At 38.3% G+C, this 19,502-nt stretch overlaps 3 protein-coding genes across 9 annotated transcripts; all 3 read right to left on the bottom strand.

Moving 5' to 3' along the window:
- Window positions 1-1,077: 1,077 nt before the first annotated feature.
- Window positions 1,078-3,921, bottom strand: LOC100816233 (tRNA-uridine aminocarboxypropyltransferase 2). 7 transcript variants are annotated; one of them, XR_005890750.1, is made up of 4 exons: window positions 2,999-3,921; window positions 2,377-2,485; window positions 2,212-2,262; window positions 1,881-2,036 (listed from the first exon to the last, which is right to left on the bottom strand). XR_005890750.1 is itself a non-coding variant. In XM_041014035.1 (3 exons), exons 1-3 carry the CDS (start codon window positions 3,714-3,716, stop codon window positions 1,093-1,095), a joined length of 783 nt encoding a protein of 260 aa, XP_040869969.1. In that variant the 5' UTR covers window positions 3,717-3,921; the 3' UTR covers window positions 1,078-1,092. The 7 variants fall into 7 exon arrangements, 4 of the variants coding, with proteins under 4 accessions (XP_040869969.1, XP_040869968.1, XP_006576822.1 ...); XM_041014035.1 differs by lacking the exons at window positions 1,881-2,036; window positions 2,377-2,485 and adding an exon at window positions 1,078-1,106; XR_005890749.1 differs by lacking the exon at window positions 1,881-2,036 and adding an exon at window positions 1,090-1,106 and having other exon boundaries at window positions 2,212-2,485.
- Window positions 3,922-10,510: 6,589 nt separating this feature from the next.
- LOC102660547 (protein FAR1-RELATED SEQUENCE 6) lies at window positions 10,511-13,699 on the bottom strand. The gene is made up of 2 exons (XM_006576760.4): window positions 13,542-13,699; window positions 10,511-13,005 (listed from the first exon to the last, which is right to left on the bottom strand). The coding sequence occupies exon 2, from the start codon at window positions 13,000-13,002 to the stop codon at window positions 11,032-11,034; it is 1,971 nt and encodes a 656-aa protein (XP_006576823.1). The 5' UTR covers window positions 13,003-13,005; window positions 13,542-13,699; the 3' UTR covers window positions 10,511-11,031.
- A 1,600-nt stretch (window positions 13,700-15,299) lies between these two features.
- On the bottom strand, window positions 15,300-19,068 carry LOC100804325 (cytoplasmic tRNA 2-thiolation protein 2). Its single transcript, XM_003521126.5, has 7 exons — window positions 18,661-19,068; window positions 18,175-18,523; window positions 17,977-18,063; window positions 17,507-17,628; window positions 17,243-17,321; window positions 16,334-16,728; window positions 15,300-15,692 (listed from the first exon to the last, which is right to left on the bottom strand). The coding sequence occupies exons 1-7, from the start codon at window positions 18,954-18,956 to the stop codon at window positions 15,644-15,646; spliced, it is 1,377 nt and encodes a 458-aa protein (XP_003521174.1). The 5' UTR covers window positions 18,957-19,068; the 3' UTR covers window positions 15,300-15,643.
- Between the last annotated feature and the right edge of the window lie 434 nt (window positions 19,069-19,502).

The following is a 19,502-nucleotide window of genomic DNA, read 5'->3' on the forward strand; positions in this document are numbered from 1 at the left end:
CTTTGCACTTGCTTCCGTATTCTACTGTCTCTGTACGTTAGATACCTAGTGAGCAGAGATACTTGTTTTAATGTGAACACTGACATAGAGCATATATCAAGAAAGAGAGATTACTTCCTTCAGCTTCTTTTATCCTTATGCATTTCTTTATCAATAAATTAAGCAAACGGGGGGGGGGGGGGGGTATTTTAAACCTTATTCATTTTATAATCTTTTTAAGCCCTTTTTGGGGCAGGTGTGCCTTTTGGTTTCTCCTGCCCAATTTTGAGAGATGATTTTTAATTTAATAAATCCCGAAACCATTTGGTGAGGATCCCCCCCATGTCTGTGGTGGGTTTAAAGGTAACACCTATGGTTCTGCGAAAAGTGCACCAGGTCCAGCAGCTTGTGGGGGCATTTTCAGAGATCAGAATGCTGCAACTCTTGGTTGTTTCTCGGTCAATGTTGGGAATTCCTCATGCTGAATTATACGGAGCTATGTTTGCAAAAGTGATTGCTTTCGAAAAAGGATGACATAACTTTTGGCTTGAATATGACTTAGTGATGGTTATCTCAGCCTTCAAAAATCACTCAATGGTTCTTTGGAAATTACGAAATAGATGAACGAACTGCATAGTACCAATAGGATGAATTTTACATACTCTCGTATTTACCATATTTACCGGGAAGGTAATTGAGCAAATAAGCTTGCCTCTCGCAGTACTAACATACAAGGTTTCTCTTGGTGGGATTGAATACCTACTTTCATTATGGATGATTTTTTCCTTAATAGATATGAAATTCCATCGTTTAAGTTTAGATGATAGTAAGTTGGTTCATGTTCCTCATGCTTTTGTATCAATGGTTTTTTACTAAGACAAAAATACGTGCTATAGCATTACAATAACGCATGTGATCCCAAGTAGGATGACACCCCAAATACTCAAGTGAGGCATGTCCTTAAGAAAAAATAGCACGGGACAAACTTATCACATTTTAGACTTTGCTAAATCATTTGAGTTATGAATCCTTACAAAGCTTAAAAAATAAAGACAAAAGCACCTTCTTTTGGACAAGTATCCTTGATTCCTTTCCTTCAAAGTTTGATTTAGATTATACCTCCCTTCCTGGTTAGGATTACGCAAGGGTTAGGATTACGCAAGAGGATGATGCTGGTTGCTCTAGAACTATTATAAAAACCCACAATAAAGCCGTCATTCCACACAGATCATAACTTCCTAAACCTAAGCCATACACATTGGTAATGGATCCAACTCAACTCATTATCATATTAGTAATGATCCAACTGTTCAGTGTACAGAAGGAGCTCAAAGTCAAGTGTTTAGGAATGGGTGGATTTTGCAATTTGTTTACCATTACAGTAGTTCCAATGTCAATGGAACTAAAGCTTAAGTCATCCTCAGATGACCCCAATGCGTATAATTTAGTTCCTCTATAGTTTGCTGTGCTATTCTGGAGCCTTCATGGAAACTGAGCTTTAAATATCAATCATCCACTGGTGATTGTAACAAGCAGCGTTGGTGACATGTTTTTATGATGGTGCAGATGACAGACATCTATGACCAACCATGGTATCATTTTTTAGTTTTTTATCAGTCAGTTCTCATTTTCAGGCCCCAGTTTGTTATGAATGACGAATCCTCATCCCATCAAGAGTGTGCCAGGTGTGATACCTAAGAAACCAGTTCCCCTGCTACTTCATGAAGTTGATATATTTTTTTCATTTTCACAAATCATGAATCTGGCTGATATCTCATGTGATAAATTAGTGGTGAGAATCTGGGCTTTTAGGACTAAGTTGATTTTGACTTATACGGAGCAAATTTGTTTCCTTGCATCTTTTTTTCTTAAGATAAATATTCATTTTTAACTCTATTGGAAAAATATTAACTTACAAAGTAATTAACCTACATTATTACAAGTTATATATAAAACTGTCTCTCTATATATTGCGATCAGTCCTCTCCAATCTTCTTCCCTTCAAAACTTGTTTGAAACTATCTATAAATGACTTATTAAATGCAATGACTCCATCCCTTGTTCAACAACAAGAAAGCAAAAGAACAAGTTTTGCGTACATAAATTGATATATGAAGAGTGGAACACGACATAAGTCAGGAAGGTTGCCAGCACCCCATCAGTCTTTGGAATGATTGAAATATATACAGAAGGAATGTACAATTAGAATGAGTAGAAAGTTAAAGACAATACCTGTGGCAGTCTTGCATGTCAAAAATGGTTTGCAGTCTTCTCTCATGTAACCTACTCTTCACATTCATATTAATTTTGATCAGCTAAGTTTGTTCTTTTCCCTTCCTATTCTTGAAATTGTAATTAAGTCATGCATTCATGAAGAATTGAAGGAAAGCACTCAACAGAGAACAAATGGTTGGAACGCTATGTTAGTCAAATCCACTTTAGTTCCAGAAGCCCATATTCTCACCATCTCAATTCTTCTATGTGAAATCCAAGCTTCATGAAGAAACTGAAAAACAATGAAGATACTTGAGTTTCACTACCAACCCTGTATTGTACCTTTTCTTGAACATGAATCTTAATTAGCAAAACACGGGCCTCCATTATTGAATGTTTGTACGTGATATTCTATCTTGTATTTTGGTGTAATTAAGTTATAGCATTCTATAACCTTCTTAAGCTTCCGTCTTCATTTGAAATCCAGGAGACCATAAAAAATCAGCAATATTTTTGAGACCTCCCTAATGATGCATATAACTATAAGCATCGATTACATTGTAATGCAGTATTATGAATATTCACATTTCACCCCCATAGTACCAAAAATCTCTCAATGCCTTGGAAATGCATTTAGAATACATCTTTTACCAAACATCCATATGAAAAAAGCATCGAAACAACAAATCAAGTTTACTAATGACATCTAGAGTTATTTCCAAAAGTAAAAAATGGAATCACCACATAAAACCACAAATCCAAATGCTAATAGTATTGCATTACAAGTAGAAGCAACCTGACTAACCTTGATCAGAACCCTCATTCTTTTCCTTCTTCTTCAACAACTTAGGCCTGGGCTTCACGGGCTTCAAAAACCCAGCCTGTAACCTGACCATCTCCCTCAAAACCCCAACCAACCTCGCTTCAATCTCGACCCCATTGGGCTCGAGCACGCGCAGTGCCCTAGCCACAGCCTCCATGGTACTCACGCACCCGGCAGAAGGCTCCTTCCTTAAAACCAACTCGGAATCGTAAATGCTCCCGCCGCTGGAGCTCTCATCGATGCCCAAACAAACCCTAGTTGCGAATTTAGAAAGGAACTCCTCGCTGGCGCTCACCATTTCCCTCGCGTGCTGCCACGTGGCGTCGAAGGCGATGAGGACGAGGCCAGAGGAGGGGCGGAGGGAGGAGATGTGGAGGGCGGAGGCGGAGGAGGGGAAGAGGTAGAGGGCGGGGGGAGAGCGGTCGAGGAGGGGGGAGAGGCCGCGGCGGAGGCGGCGGGCGGTGAGGGAGGAGGCGCGGAGGAGGGACTTGGTGAGGATGGGGGTGGTGGAGAGCTTGTGGCGGGCCTCGTGGGGGTGTTGGATGATGAGGATTTGGGTGGTGGTTTGGATTGGAGGAAGTGGAAGCGCGTGGCAGAGACAGACGCGACTGGGACGGTCGCAGTTGGAGCAGATGGAGCGGCGCTGACGATGAGGCTCCTCCGGTGAAGGGAAGTCTGCTTCTGCTGCTTCCACCTCCATCCAATGCTATGCAGTGCAGTGCACAAAATCACTTCTTACATTGCTTTTTGGTTAAGAGTCATAGAAATAGAGAAAAAGATTTTCATTAAGTGGTATGAAATCACGTGAGATTCATACACGTCGTTGTTTTATGTGATACGGGATTCAATTATTTTAAGTAAGTTTCGAATCCAAACGAACAAGATGATTAAAAAAAAAAAAAACTCAAAATCACTGGTTACATTAAAATAATATATTGCTAGTTAACCCACCTGATCAATTTAATAAATTTAAAACAATCGTTATCATGACTTAATAACAACTTACATGCATCCACTCAATTTATGTTAACGATCATTCTAAAATAACATACAATGTTCAGAAACAATATACCTTGCATATTTCAATAATGTATGCTTTAGAAAGTTTTTGACTAAGACAAAAATACATGCTATAGCATTACAATAATGTATGTGATCCCAAGTAGGATGACAACCCAAATACTATACAAAAGCATGAGGAACATGTACCAACTTCCTATCATCTAAACTTAAACGATGGAAGATCATATCTATTAAGGAAAAAAATCCTCCCTAATGAAAATAGGTATTCAATCCCACCAAGAGAAACCTTGTATGTTAGTACTGTGAGAGGCAAGCTTATTTGCACAATTACCTTTGGTACGTACCAGAGATACAGCAATTCAATATAACAGTGATTATAATAGAAATAGTAGATTGTGAGTATAAAGAGAGCTTTATTATGTGATAATGATTGAAGGTTACAGATAAGGAAATATATTCCTCAGATCTGACACAGGCCTAGCCCTTATAGAAGGTTGATACAACTTTCTATCCAATCTTCGCTAACAGCCAAAATCTCCCGTACCCATATCAGTCTCTCTCCCCTCCTTATATCTTCGAAGCAAATGCGCTGGATTGCTCTCTTTCTATGACACGTCACCCCTTGCTAACAACCTTAGCCACCAAAGACCTTTCTACCCTTCCTCCTAGTATAAACCAGAAAAGGTCTGACTCCATTCTGTGTTGAGTGAATCAATTGCTGATGTGGATATCCTTCATTCCCTTGGACCCTATCAATACTTCCTTCTTCAGAATTGACCTTGTCCTCAAGGTCAAAATTTGGGAATTGACTTCTCATCATTAATTCTTCCTCCCAAGTAGCTTCTTCCATAGTTTTACCCTTCCAATGGATCAAAAATTGTCTCACTTCTTCACCCTGCTGCTTAATTTTCCTGCTAGCAAGTGCAGCCTCAGGTTCACATGCTTCAACTGGGTCTTCTAACAAATCGGGAAGTTCCTTATCCTCTTGATAATTACCCACAGCCTTCTTCAATAGGGAGACATGGAATACAGGGTGCACTCTGGACCCTTCAGGTAATTTTAGTTTGTAGGCTACTCCCCCAACCCTCTCAACTATTGGATAAGGCCCATAGTACTTGGCAGCTAGTTTGGCATTGATTCTGGTAACTACAGACTGCTGCCTGTGAGCTCTTAGCTTAACAAATACCCATTCTCCACACATAAAACTTCTATCAACTCTCTTCTTGTCTGCCTGGCTCTTCATTCTCTCTTGTGCCTTCAGCAATTGAGTTTTTAACTGTCTCAAAGCCTCATCTCTGTCCATCAGATCCTTCTGAACACTTGCTACCCGAGTCTCTCCCTGTGCCCAGCTTGTCAATAGTGGTGGTGGCCTTCCATATACAACCTCAAATGGTGTCTTGTCTGTCGATGAATGGTAAGTGGTATTATACCAATATTCAGCCCAATGTATCCATGTTACCCAGGTCCTTGGCTGATCAGAAATAAAGCACCTCAGATATGTTTCCAAACATCTATTCACTACTTCTGTTTGGCCATCCGTTTCCGGATGGTATGATGTGCTCATCTTCAGCTTTGTTCCCTGTAACTTGAACATTTCCCTCCAGAAGTTACTCACAAAGATGGGGTCCCTATCACTCACAATTGAAAGTGGAATGCCATGTAATCTAACAATTTCTTTACAAAAAATTTCTGCTATACTCCTGGCTGTATAGGGATGTTTTAAGGGAATAAAATGTGCATACTTAGACAGTCTGTCTACTACCACCAATATTGCTTCAAACTGTTTTGACTTGGGTAAGCCTGTAATGAAATCTAATGAAATATCTTCCCATATTTGCTCAGGTATAGGGAGTGGATGGAGCAAACCCCCTGGAGAAGATGCCATATATTTTTGCCTCTGACAAGTGTCACATTGTCTAACAAATTCCTGAATCATGCCCTTCATTCCTATCCAATATAGATTGGCAGCCATTCTTCTATATGTCTTGTAAAAACCCGAATGTCCTCCCTGTGGCGTAGAATGAAATTCTTGTAAAAGAGTAGGAATAAGAAGTGATTTGTTGGAAATCACTAGTCTGCCTTCATAAAGAAGTGTGCCTTGTCTGTAACTATATCCTGGCCATGATAGAGGATCTAATTGGATTTCAGCAATGATTTTCTGTAATTTACCATCTCTCTGCACCTCTGCCTTGATCTGTTCTTCTTGTATCCAGGTTGCTATGGAGCTCATGGCGCTCAATTCACTGTCTTCATACACTCTGGAAAGTGCATCAGCCCCCTTGTTGAGCTTGCCCTGCTTATACACAATGTCAAAATCGTACCCCATTAGTTTAGCAGCCCAATTTTGTTGCTCAGCAGTCATTATTTTCTGTTGCATCAGCTGTTTTAAACTCCTCTGATCAGTGGACACTACAAACTTCCTTCCTAGGAGATACGGTCTCCAATGCTGAATTGCCAATACTACAGCCATTAGTTCCTTCTCGTATGCTGACTTGGCCAGGTTTCTAACTCCAAGAGCTTTGCTGAAGTAAGCCACTGGTCTTTTCTGTTGCATCAATATAGCTCCCAGACCTGTACCTGAAGCATCACATTCAATAACAAAATTTGTAGAAAAATCTGGAAGAGCCAGAACTGGTGCAGTTGTGAGCTTCTGTTTTAGTGTATCAAAAGCTGCCTGTGTCTTCTCATCCCATTTGAAACCATCCTTCTTAGTTAATTCTGTCAAAGGTTTAGCAACCTTACCATAGTCTTTGATAAACTTTCGATAGTACCCCGTGAGACCCAAAAATCCTCTAACCCCTTTGACATTCCTTGGTTGAGGCCATTGAAGTACACTAATAACCTTGCTAGGATCCACAGCAACCCCATTTTCTGAGATTACATGACCTAAATACTCCACTGTTTGCTGAGCAAAACTACATTTTTTCTTGTTTACTACCAAACTATGAGTAGACAATAAACCCAACACTTCCCGTACGTGTCTCAAATGAGAGTCCCAATCTTGACTGTATATGAGGATGTCATCAAAAAACACTAACACACTTTTTCTGAGCAGGGGCCTGAACACATCATTCATAAGGTTTTGAAAAGTTGAAGGGGCATTTGTAAGCCCAAAGGGCATGACAAGAAACTCATAGTGACCTTCATGAGTTCTAAACGCTGTTTTCTCAATGTCAGAATCCTTCACTCTCACTTGGTGATAGCCTGATTTGAGATCTAGCTTCGTAAAAAATTTGGCTCCATGCAACTCATCTAACAATTCCTCAATAACAAGGATAGGGAATTTATCGGGAATTGTTACCTTATTGAGTGCTCTGTAATCAATACACATCCTCCATGTGTTGTCTTTTTTCTTCACCAGGATCACGGGGCTAGAAAATGAACTTGTGCTGTGGCGAATGATACCGGCAGCAAGCATCTCCTGGACTTGTCGCTCAATCTCATTTTTGTGGTGATGAGGATAACGATACGGACGAACATTCACTGCTCCATGTCCATCTATGAGATTGATGGCGTGCTCTTTCTTCCTTCTTGGGGGTAGGCTCGAAGGCGTTTGGAAAACGTGTGCATACTCACCTAACACCTCCTCCAACTCCCGGTGTTGGTTTTCTGACAACACAGATTCACAAGTTGTTTGGAAAACATTGGCATACTCGCCCAACACCACCTCCAACACCCGGTGTGGGCTTTCAGTCCTAATGGATTCACAAACCACCTTAGGCTCGACCCCCTCAATTCTCCACACATCCCCTTCTTTCTTGGGCCTGGGCTTACCCACAATACTTTGTAATGCTATCATTGGATTTTTGCACCCCTCCTTATTGCTAAGAGTAACCCATCTTCCTTCCTCCCAAAAACTCAGTGTATGTTGTTTCCAATTAATAATGGTATCTCCCAATGTTTTCAACCATTCCATGCCTAACACCACATCAATTCCTCCTAATTCAAACAGTTGAAGATTTGGCCTTAATTTGTGACTGCCAATGTACATCTCTAGCTCCTTACACCTCCCCTGTGCTTCTATTTGAACCCCATTCCCTAACTTGACTTTCATTTGTTGGGTCTGTTCAATTGGCCAATCCATGTGGTGAACTAGCTTTTGTGAAATGAAATTATGGGAAGCCCCACTGTCCACTAAAATGAGAACTTCTACACCCTTAATTATCCCTTGAAACTTCATGGTTTGATGGTTCTCATGAGCTATGTGATGTAAATCCAACATACTCATCTCTCCTTGCTCATCTTCCTCCCCTCCTTCTACTTCAACAGCCAAGACCTTAGCCTCTCCATCCTCTTCACATTCATCATCCACTATTAACACCCTAAGATGTTTTTCGGAACATTGGTGGCCTGGATTAAAAGGCTTTTTACATTTGAAACACAAGCCTTTTCTCTTCCTCTCCATCAGCTCATTGTAAGAGAGATGTGTGAATCCCCTATCACGAGGCCCAGTATGTCTATTATCTCCTTGGGCCTGTTTGTCACCTCTTAGCCCACTTCTCATACTGCTACTTACACCCCCTTCCTTATTTTTCACCATCACCCAATCTGATACTCCTTTGTTTCCACCATGAGAATTGGACCGATAAGGCCCATTTTTAGGCCCACGCCCAAATCCAGATCCATTTCCACCCTTGACCTCTTTCTCTACTGCCCGAGTCACTTGTAACAGCTTCGTTCTACTCATTTCTCCCATTGTTGCCAAAGTGCAAACCCTTCCCCTAATCTCCGATTGCAAACCATGGAGGAAGTAACCCTGGAATTGCTTCTCTGGTAATCGCGGAATCTGAGCGATTAAATACTCAAATTCTGTGATATAGTCCTCTACCGATCCCTCCTGTTTCAACTCTGTGAGCTGTTCGTACACGTCTCCGTCGCCATGACCACCGTATCTCTCGAGTAACCCTATTTTCAACGATTCCCAAGTCAGATCTTCATCTTCTCCGATGAGGGAGTTGAAGAAATGTATGGTGGGTCCGTCCATACAAAGTTGGGCCAAGCTCACCTTCACTTCTGGCGTGGTGTTCTGAACTCGGAAGTAAACTTCAGCTCGCGAAATCCAGCCGGCGGGGTCTTCTCCTTCGAACGAAGGTAACTCCACCTTCTTCGCCGATTGATGAAATTCATTCATCTTATCAGCTGGTGACCCCTTTGGAGTTTCCGTCTTCTTTTCTGGTGTCTCTTTGTTCTTGCTTACTGCACTTCCAGTCCCTTCATCATCCAGCGATTTTCCGAAATGTTTCTCCAACATCGCGATCAGATTCGCGTGATTCTCCTTTACTTCTTCCTGGAAACTCACCAAGGAAGATCGCACCACCGAGATCTCACCTTCCAACGCGTTCACACGTGCTTCCATTCTTGTAAACGCTGCTATCGTGATTTTCCTAGCCGGCATTCACTGGTTTCTCCGACGATGTATATCCGGCAGGTCGGACCAATTTGGTACGTACCAGAGATACAACAATTCAATATAACAGTGATTATAATAGAAATAGTAGATTGTGAGTATAAAGAGAGCTTTATTATGTGATAATGATTGAAGGTTACAGATAAGGAAATATATTCCTCAGATCTGACACAGGCCTAGCCCTTATAGAAGGTTGATACAACTTTCTATCCAATCTTCGCTAACAGCCAAAATCTCCCGTACCCATATCAGTCTCTCTCCCCTCCTTATATCTTCGAAGCAAATGCACTGGATTGCTCTCTTTCTATGACACGTCACCCCTTGCTAACAACCTTAGCCACCAAAGACCTTTCTACCCTTCCTCCTAGTATAAACCAGAAAAGGTCTGACTCCATTCTGTGTTGAGTGAATCAATTGCTGATGTGGATATCCTTCATTCCCTTGGACCCTATCAACCTTCCCGGTAAATACGAGAGTATCTAAAATTCATCCTATTAGTGCTATGCAGTTCGCCCATCTATTTCGTAATTTCCAAAGAACCATTGAGTGATTTTTGAAGGCCGAGATAACCATTACTAAGTCACATTCAAGCCAAAAGTTATGTCATCCTCTTTCGAAAGCAATCACTTTTGCAAACATAGCTCGGTATGATTCAGCATGAGGAATTCCCAACATTGACCGAGAAACAACCAAGAGTTGCAGCATTCTGATATCTGAAAATGCCCCTACAAGCTGCTGGACCTGATTAGGGCCGACTCAAGGTCTAAGTAGTCCAAGTAAGGACTTTAGGTCCCAAAAAAAAAGCCCTCAATTTTTTTTAATACTAATATACCTAAAAAAAAATTATTATAAAATTATATTTGAAAATAAATTTTAATTAAAATATTATAAGTAACTGTTAATCCTTTTATTGATACCGTAAATAACAATTAATGAGCAACAACTCTTCAACAATATTATAGCTTTATTTAGAAAAAAAAGATTTAATAATTAATAGTTAAAGAAGCCCAAAAGTTTTTCTTTTATTTATATTCTCTTTATTATCTTCTAATTCTGCTTTAGGTCTCATTCTTAAATTTGCTTTAAGCCTCTCAAATCCTTGAGCCACTCCTGAACCTAGTGCACCTTTCGCAGAACCATAGGTGTTACCTTTAATCCACCGACGCAGTGGAGGAGGAATCCAATCAACTTGTATAATAAGATAAGGTGATCTTGGATACAAATCCACCAAAAAAGCTTTCAAGATTTTGAACTCATTGATGATGTCTGAAGACATTGTTCCTTTACTCAATTCAGGCTAAGTTGACATTAGCAATAACCATGTCGATGGCTCTTGAATGTTGTACCAGTTTATTGTCGAACCCGGCTTTGTTTCTAGAGTGCCAAATAGCTGCAACAATGTTAACTATCGCAGCAACAATGACACCTTAAAAAGTGATATTAAGAAAAGAACATTTAAAAAATTCTTAAGTTTATCAGAACTACTGCCAAGAAATTATTTTACAGAAACTTTTTTACAGATTAAAATCAAAGTTAATCATATTTACATGAGTTAAAACAAGATTTTATCCTACAAAACTTCATTTCAATCTATCATATAATTACTTTTCTCTACATCCACCTGAGATGACTTCCTCAATAAGGTTGTCCATGTTTCAAGTTTCTCCTTTAAGTTACATAGGTTATCCTTCACAAAAGAACTTGTATCCTCAAATTCTGCAGCAACAGCAGCAATACTGTTGAATTGATTGCATAACAGTTCAAGCCTCTGTCCATGAGGTTCAAAATGCTGAACACCATAGCTAGTTTTGGTATAAGCATACTTCCTCCGAATATTTTTCCTCCACCTATCCAAAATATATTTACAGGGGACCTCCTTCACTCTCTCTTGTGACAGTACAGCAAGTGAGTGCCTACAAAGTATACCTCTGAACTCAAACAAGCGACAACTGCATTTTACATCACAATCTACCCTGTTATATATTACTTCAACCACGGATTCCTTAGGTTTATCCTCTATTATCACATCCTCAATGACATTATAGCAACAAACAGAACCATCATCAGAGGCAACAGAAACATTACAATCTGCCTTTCCAACAAACTCGTGTTGAACCTCCAGAAACTTGGCATGAGTGTATGCAGATTGAAACTGCCTCTCAATTGGAGATTTGGTAACACAAGCCTGACTGTTATTAGATGAATGTATGTCAGCTATATACTCCTTCTCAGCCTTATATTGCAAAGCATGATCGTACTGATCAACAAATTGCTTCAGAGTTGTTTGCCGGCTTACATATCCATCAAAAAATGCATGCATGCTTTCACTGTGTGGATTAATAGACATTCCAGCCCAAAACTCACCTCTTACAAAGGAAGGAGCCCAGCAATGTCGCTCGAGGAACAACTCCTTCAACCATTTATTGTCCTTGAGGTCAAAATCCTCCACAATCTTCTTCCATTTCCCCTCAAATTCACTTGTTGTGGGTGCATCATATACAACATTCTTCAAACGATTTCTTAAGGACTTATAATTAGCATGTCCATGGATTAGTTGGGGAAGTTTTTCCATTATATTTGATAAGCACCACCGATGTCGAGTGGAGGGGTATACAGTTTCAACTGCCTTCTGCATTGCCTTGCAGCAATGATCTGTTATGATTCCTTGTGGGGGCACACCAGACATGCAATGCAACAATGATTGAAACAGCCAAGTAAATGACTCTGAGTCTTCACATGATAACAGCCCACAACCAAACAGTACAGATTGCCCATGATGGTTAACTCCAACAAAAGTTACAAGTGGCACTTTGTAGCGATTAGAAAGACATGTAGTATCAACTGTCACCACATCACCAAACGATTCATATGCAGCTCTACTCCTTCCATCTGCCCAAAAAACATTCCTCACACGGAAGAAATCATCCAAGTCAATTGCATAGAAGAAGTTCCCATCCTGTTCTTGCATCCTCACCAAATACTTCTGAAGGGCTTCACCATCTCCATTCTCCCCAATCAAATGTCTTTCTTTCTGAAGGTGGTTTCTGCATTCATTTTTGTATGATATCCTGTTAACACCCATGTCAATAACTTCTTGATCCAATGTCCTTTTACCCCTCATCTCAATATCACTTGAGAGTAGATGATGTGAACCCAATTCATGACTATGACCAAGAGTAGCTGCATTAATTCGGTAGGTTCCATCTTTACGTAAAGTCAAATTGATCCTAGCTGCACAATATTGTTTCCTTAATGCATCACTTCTTGTTATTTCAGAGCATACAAGTATTAAATATTTAACTTTGCCATCATGTCCCTTCTTTGAGGTTCTAGTCATGATGCCGAAGCCCATTTGGTGGGCATATTTGGTGTAGTAAAATCTCGCCTCAGCCTCTGAACTAAATACCATTCCAGGCCGTGGCACAGGACAAGCATCATTTTCATCAAAACTAATGGGTTCAAGCTTAATTTCTTCTGGTGAATGAGAGATCAAGTTTTCCTCACTCCCACTAGAATTAATGTCTAATGGAGCGTGTGAGTGATATAGTTCACCCATTTCCTGTAGGAAAAGCAACAGTGTCAAAACTCAAAAAACCAGGAATTTAGAAATGTAAGCATGCAATTTCAACAATTCAGTATTTTTACTTGAAAGAATTTAAAAATCTATCCGCGATTATGATTTCAGCCACGACCTCAAGGTTTTTAGGGTCACCGCGGCTGCAATTACAGCTAATACGGTCACATTTGTTCACAATTTATCGCAAAATCAAGGATTGTGATGAAATTGAGACCGCAACTGCAATTTAAAACAACCATGTTTACTTGAATTATACTCAGACCTTCAAAACAACTTTTTAGCTCATGAATCCACATGGAGAAGGGTGAAGGCTACAGTATATTAGTATTGAAAATATAAACTAACAATTCTATAAAGCAAGAGCCAATTACATAATCAACTTAGTTAAAAAGAACAATCTACAAAATTTGCAGAGTTTGCCCTACCAAGACATGCAAAATTCTTGAAGTGACAATCATAGCGAAACTGAAAATTCGTTTTCACAGGAAGAGTAAAAAGAGAGAGAAGTTCATAAATACCCAAAGCTCGAAATGCTGTTTGTTCTGTGCCCTAATTAATGTTACTCTTGACTTCTTCTGAAGTGCGATCCCAGTCCTGCTTCTTAAAGCAGTGTTTTTTGTTCGGGAAGGAGGAGAAGGCTTAACGCACCGTTTCTCTAAAGGTTTGGGGCATTTTGGGTTTTCAATTATTTAGTCTTGCTCAAATTTTTTATTTTTATTTTTGTATACACTGTATTTGGTGGGGGAAGATATGAAAAGAAAAAATGGAGGAAGGGCATGAAAAAAGGAAGTAGCAGCAAACCTGAGTTTGGTGTATAGAAATAGGGTGGAAAAAAAAAAGTTGTATCTCACTCAAATTTATTTTCATGCAAAAGCGGTGAGAAATGGTGAAGAAATGCAAAACTACTCTATAATCTAATTTTGAATGATGACATAATTAACTTTGAACAAAATTATGTTACTAATTGGTACTCACATGTATCTTGTACGGTTGGATCAACTCACAAATCATATGTCTCATATTTCGATCCAATTTTTACTGTTTTCTTTATACAAAAACATACACGAAGGGGGAAGTGTGAAAATAGGAGGGGCAGCAAAATTGAGTATGAGGTATACAAAATAAGGTGAAAAAAAGAAAAGTGTTGGATCTCACTCAAATTTATTTCCACGCAGAAATGATAGAGAAATGGTGAAGAAATGGAGAGTGGTCTGTAGTTGAATTATTCATGATGACATAATTTTGTACTACACCGTATTTTACTATCTTCAGAGTTCACCGTTTCCTAAAAACAAACTGACTCACCGACCTCATTGATTGTCCCATTATTTGAGACCATCCTATTTCTATTTATTCTTTCTTTCTTATTTCTTCTAAGTCAAATACCTTTGAATTTACTTTATTTTTCATTTATTTCTTTCCACCTATTTTTATCTTCCTTATTTATTCTATTTCTCACCTATTTCTTTTCCTCGTATCAAACAAAACAATTAGGTATCGCAACCCAATATCTTCCTTATTTATTCTATTTCTCACCTATTTCTTTTCCTCGTATCAAACAAAACAATTAGGTATCGCAACCCAAACTAATCAAGACACTAATATTTCAAAATAATAATCTATTTAAAAATGGATTTCTCTCAACTTCCCTGAACGTATACTCTTTCATAGTACTATTCAATAGTTATATATATATATATATATATATATATATATAATAAATACATAATAATAAGAGATACAACTATTTTGGCTACGCAAGTTAATAGACTATTTTATCTTTCAACAAATTCGATAAACACTTCTTAGTTACAACAGTTATTATAAAAATAAAAAAAACTTTTCAATCACGACAATTATTTACATTCCTCAATATTTTTTATTTATTAAAAATAAAAAAAATGAAAAACAGGCTCAGTGCCTATTCTTCCTCTTGTTGCTATGTAAAGGAGTTTGCGGTCATTAAAAACCAATAATTTATTAAAGCGTCGGCAACAAAAATATGAATGAAATTTGCAGTGCTTGTCTTTGGATGTAAATGTCATAGCCGTCCCTCTTGATTTATTGAAGTAAAATTAGACAAAAAAAATGTTCATAGTTTACTATTTGATCCCATCAACAATAAGCCTGTCAATTTCGTAGAAAAAAAAAAGGCATTGGAAAAATAAGCTAATCCAAACACTAGGCTATAAATTGACAATCTAAAACATATGTTCCACCTGAAGACATGAAACATCTACATGGGGAAAAACAATGCCATACATACTAGTCACAAGTTGCAAAATAATTTCTTTACTGTTGTCTTGGTCCAACATTTCCCATAAAATACAATAGACGCAAATAAATGCTAAAGCAATATCTCAATAACCTTGATGCCTCCAACGAGTATTCGGACTCAACTTTATCTCTCTTAGAATTGCCAAGGATACATAAAAATTAGCTATCTAATCTATCCCTGCTTAAATATGCTCTCAAAAATTAGTGAAGCTCAGTGCTCTATAACTCTTTTTTGTATTAGCCAAAGGCCAACGGAAACCTCTCACTCACTCAAACTGTAAATTAAATTACCACAACCAGTATTTATCCCTTCAACATAGAGCCTCAATGTAAAAAAGTAGTCCTATGTTTCATCTTCACCATCTGAGAGCAGGTAATCTTGAATTTGTTCCCTGAAAACAAGAATATTGCCACATAGATGTCATGAAGAAAGGTCGACACATAAAGTTCCTACCATAAAATTTCAAGCATACTTCAAAGAAAACCATAGTCACAATAAAAAAATTGAACATAACCCAAGCAATTAATTGTGCTTCCACTGAAGAAAAGCAACATTACATTAAAGTATGTCATTTCCATAATTGTAGCGTAACCAAAAGCCTGAACACATGAAAGAACCCCTTACCAGGAAAAAAACCCCAAAGACTGGACTATGTGACCTAAATTAAAGTATGACATTTCCATAATTGTAGTCAAAGAATTTGATTTCTAACAATTTGATTCAGGAATTTCATTTCCTCAAAATTTACTCAGTCATGGACTCAAAGCTACCAAAAGGATCCATTTTATTGGACTATACAAGCAAAGCCAAAGAAACAGATAATCCAAAATTTTGATATTCATATAATTTCCTTTACCATACTTTCATTTAACAACATATACTAGCAAAATTAACTAGAAAACAGATTACATTGATATGATACTAAAGTTGGTGTTTTCAACAAGGCCAGTGGCCAAGGTCCAAGTGGCTTAATGAGTTATTGCTAAATTTGAAATAAATTCAACTGATGTTGATAGCAAATCAGATACTCACCTTAGCAGACTCAAATTACCATTGTTGGCTTGCTTTGCTCGGCCAACCACCGACTGAGGCAAATCCATATAAAATTGTTCCATTGCCATGGAATCACTTGGAAGTATCTGAAACCGACAACTTGAACAGCAGGTATTATAAAAAATATCACTACTTCTGTGGCTATCAATATTACTCCAATCAGTAATCTCACTCTTGTCGAGTGGGCTGTTGCAGAGAGGACAGAAAGATTCTGAGGAAACAGATTCATTGGATTTGAGATTATATCTCTTCTGGCGTCTTCGAGTTGCCAAGGGAACATTACCATCAATGATCTCTGGAATCCTGTTGAATTGGAAGGGAGTAAGTTTACCAGCTGTTCTTACAATTGTGCTCTCTCGTGATGGGTTTTCTTCCTGCAAAACAGGTATTCAACAAGTGACTTTCTGATTAAGTTTAGGTTTCTATTAAAAGGAAAAGTAAATGAAAAACATAAGCTTCTTCTATATCTCAACACGTAAGGGTGAGCTCTTATAATTTTATATTGAATATGCAGACTGGCAAATCACATTCCATAAAAAAAAGCAGGCATTAGGCCACATAATGTGCAAAATTATACCCAAGCAATAAACCTCTTGACCTTGTAGAAGAATAATGTGTTCTATAAGTACATTGCAAATCCAAATTCAGAGCCACAATAAGTATGCAAGATTTGTCCTTTGATTGTATTTACAGACACACAAATGCACATTTTCACTGTATATATGGGATATATAAAGTGAGAGACTTGATGCAAAAGACCGAGTGAGGAGTCATAAAAAGCCAATGGCTCAAATTAAACCGCCCACAGCCACAGGTCAGAACTGACTTTCCTTATATCATTAAATGTCTCCACTATATATCAAATGGTTGAGGCACAAAAAATTATACCTGCAATAAAGCCACAAAAGATGATACCAAGCCATTAATGCTAGAGCACAGATCTGTAGACAACTTTACAGTCTTTAGACTGTCCTACCAAAAAGAGACGAGACACATCTATTCAGCAAGATTTATATAATTCAGCCGGACAAACATAGAAAAGATCATACAAGAAAAATAATGCGGAATTTTACAAAACATAAAACAGAACAAACAAAAAATGCCAATTTTTATTATCTTCAATGTTTATGACATATGTAGAGGACTACAAACCCATCAAGGTGGCATAGCATGTTGATCTCTTGAGCAAAACAATCACGCAGAGGAAGTACAACAGGAACTTCCCATCTAGCATCAACATACTGTATATCTGCAGGTAATGAGTATCCTTGACCCTGTTAAAACAAGGACATGAGAATCGATTACACAAGGTCATTCCTTAAAACAAAACTTCTTACTGTCTAAAAGTCTCTTATCCACTTCACACAAAATGTTTATATGAGGAGTTAATGCAACAAATGAGATGCACATAAAAGTATGTTTATAACTTAAACAACTAACTCTTCTAATAAAATTCTTTAAGTTAAACTAGACAAAGTATATGAGAAAATCCAAAAAGCAAGCAATGTTGTGAAGTGGACAACATTCAACTTGGCAAGCTGATTCACAAGTCATGACAGAAAAATCTTAATTCAATCCTAACAACAGTAATGACCGTGACTCAGTCAAATCCAATAACAAACCTTCACAGTGGCTGAAATGACATGGCAAGCAATCCTCGAAATGCATGACCCCAGAATGATCCTGTTATACCCAAATTCAGAAGCAACCTGTACAACCATAAAGAATTTCAAACAAACTCACTCTCAAACAAACACGTGTTTACAAGCTTCAACCAGAGATAATTCACAATAATATGACAACAACATCCAGAAACAAACCTTTTGTAGCGCCAACATTCGCAGACAGAGCAATACATCCTCCCTTCCCGTTGGATCAATCACTGTGTTCACTACCTTGGTTATCCTCTCCTTCCCATCACCAGAATCCGAGGAATAAACGGTCTCAATAGGAACAATATGCAACTCCTTCCTTGGTGGGGCCAAACTCGACACAACCTCACTAACAACCTCAACCGCTTCCTCCATTTCATTAGAAGGAATCGGCAACACGGCACTCTCATCAATAAACACAACTCCAACACCAAACACCGGCAACGACCGGTCCCTACTCGCATCGAAGTTCCTCTGAGCCCTCTCTTGCATGTCATGAACAAATTGCAAAGCTACCCTAAACAAAATAAAACACACTTTTTATCCTCTGTAAAATGTAATAATCAAATTGAAACTAACCCAACATTTCAAATCAGGAATTAAAATAAATCAAACAAATTTAGCAACAAAAAAGGGGATTGGGTTTGTGTTGACCTGGATGAAGGGCCACCAGAGAAGGCAACGAGGACCTTGTCCGTGGGAGTTATCATGGCATTTGAAGTGACGGCGAAACGAAACTTGCCGAACAAGTTGGTTTTGAAGCAATCGGCGCAGAAACGACCATCGTCGATTCCGCCGTAGCCCGAAACGGCGTCGTTGAGCTTGCACTTGATGCAGACATTGCTAGGGTTTTTTGAATCGGCTTCTTCGGACTTGGGTGGTTGCTTACATGTTGCGTCTTCGTCTTTGTAGCAGCCACCGGACTGGCACCCAGAGCCGTTGCACGCCATCGACGGTGATCGCCCTCACCTCGTTAGGGTTTTGCGGGTTTTAAATTCCGCGATTTTTTTTTTAAATTATGATAATATAATATTCGTAATAATTATTTTATTCTTACATCATTACTCAGGGAAAAAAAGAAATCAAAAAAGAAATCTTGACCAAGTACAATGTAACAAAATTATTTTCACCAATCTAACTCAAATAATACATAATTATTGAACTTTAAGTTAAATATTTGTGTCAAATGACTTATTATATTATTAGTAATGTATAACGTTCTTAATCTCTCAATGAAGCTATGTATATAACAGGGGATAGACTCCCTAAAACTCTGATTCTTTCTACAATTGTTTTTTTTTTCTTTTTACTTGATTCATGATTTTTGCTTTTCTAAGCTTTTTCGTTAGAATTTTTAGAATCCTAATTTTTTTGGAATAAACAGATATTATGCGTCTTTGTGTGATAAGATAAAAAAATTTCGTTACTTTCATTACTCATTAAAGTGTTAGACATATAAAAGGAAATATAGGATGAAGTCACAAATATGTTTCTTT

The sequence above is a fragment of the Glycine max genome, chromosome 3, assembly GCF_000004515.6.
Source record: "Glycine max cultivar Williams 82 chromosome 3, Glycine_max_v4.0, whole genome shotgun sequence".
NCBI lineage: Eukaryota > Viridiplantae > Streptophyta > Magnoliopsida > Fabales > Fabaceae > Glycine > Glycine max.

What these genes read in the sequence shown, in the direction of transcription:
- LOC100816233 (XM_006576759.4), bottom strand. Translation starts at nt 3,716, where the DNA reads ATGGAGGTGGAAGCAGCAGAAGCAGACTTCCCTTCACCGGAGGAGCCT. An exon ending in GAATGAGGGTTCTGATCAAG is followed by an intron (nt 2,263 to 2,998) that starts GTTAGTCAGGTT and finishes TGTGAAGAGTAG; the next exon opens with GTTACATGAGAGAAGACTGC.
- LOC102660547 (XM_006576760.4), bottom strand. Translation starts at nt 13,002, where the DNA reads ATGGGTGAACTATATCACTCACACGCTCCATTAGACATTAATTCTAGT.
- LOC100804325 (XM_003521126.5), bottom strand. Translation starts at nt 18,956, where the DNA reads ATGGCGTGCAACGGCTCTGGGTGCCAGTCCGGTGGCTGCTACAAAGAC. An exon ending in TCTGGTGGCCCTTCATCCAG is followed by an intron (nt 18,524 to 18,660) that starts GTCAACACAAAC and finishes TATTTTGTTTAG; the next exon opens with GGTAGCTTTGCAATTTGTTC. An exon ending in GGTAATTTGAGTCTGCTAAG is followed by an intron (nt 15,693 to 16,333) that starts GTGAGTATCTGA and finishes TCTTGTTTTCAG; the next exon opens with GGAACAAATTCAAGATTACC.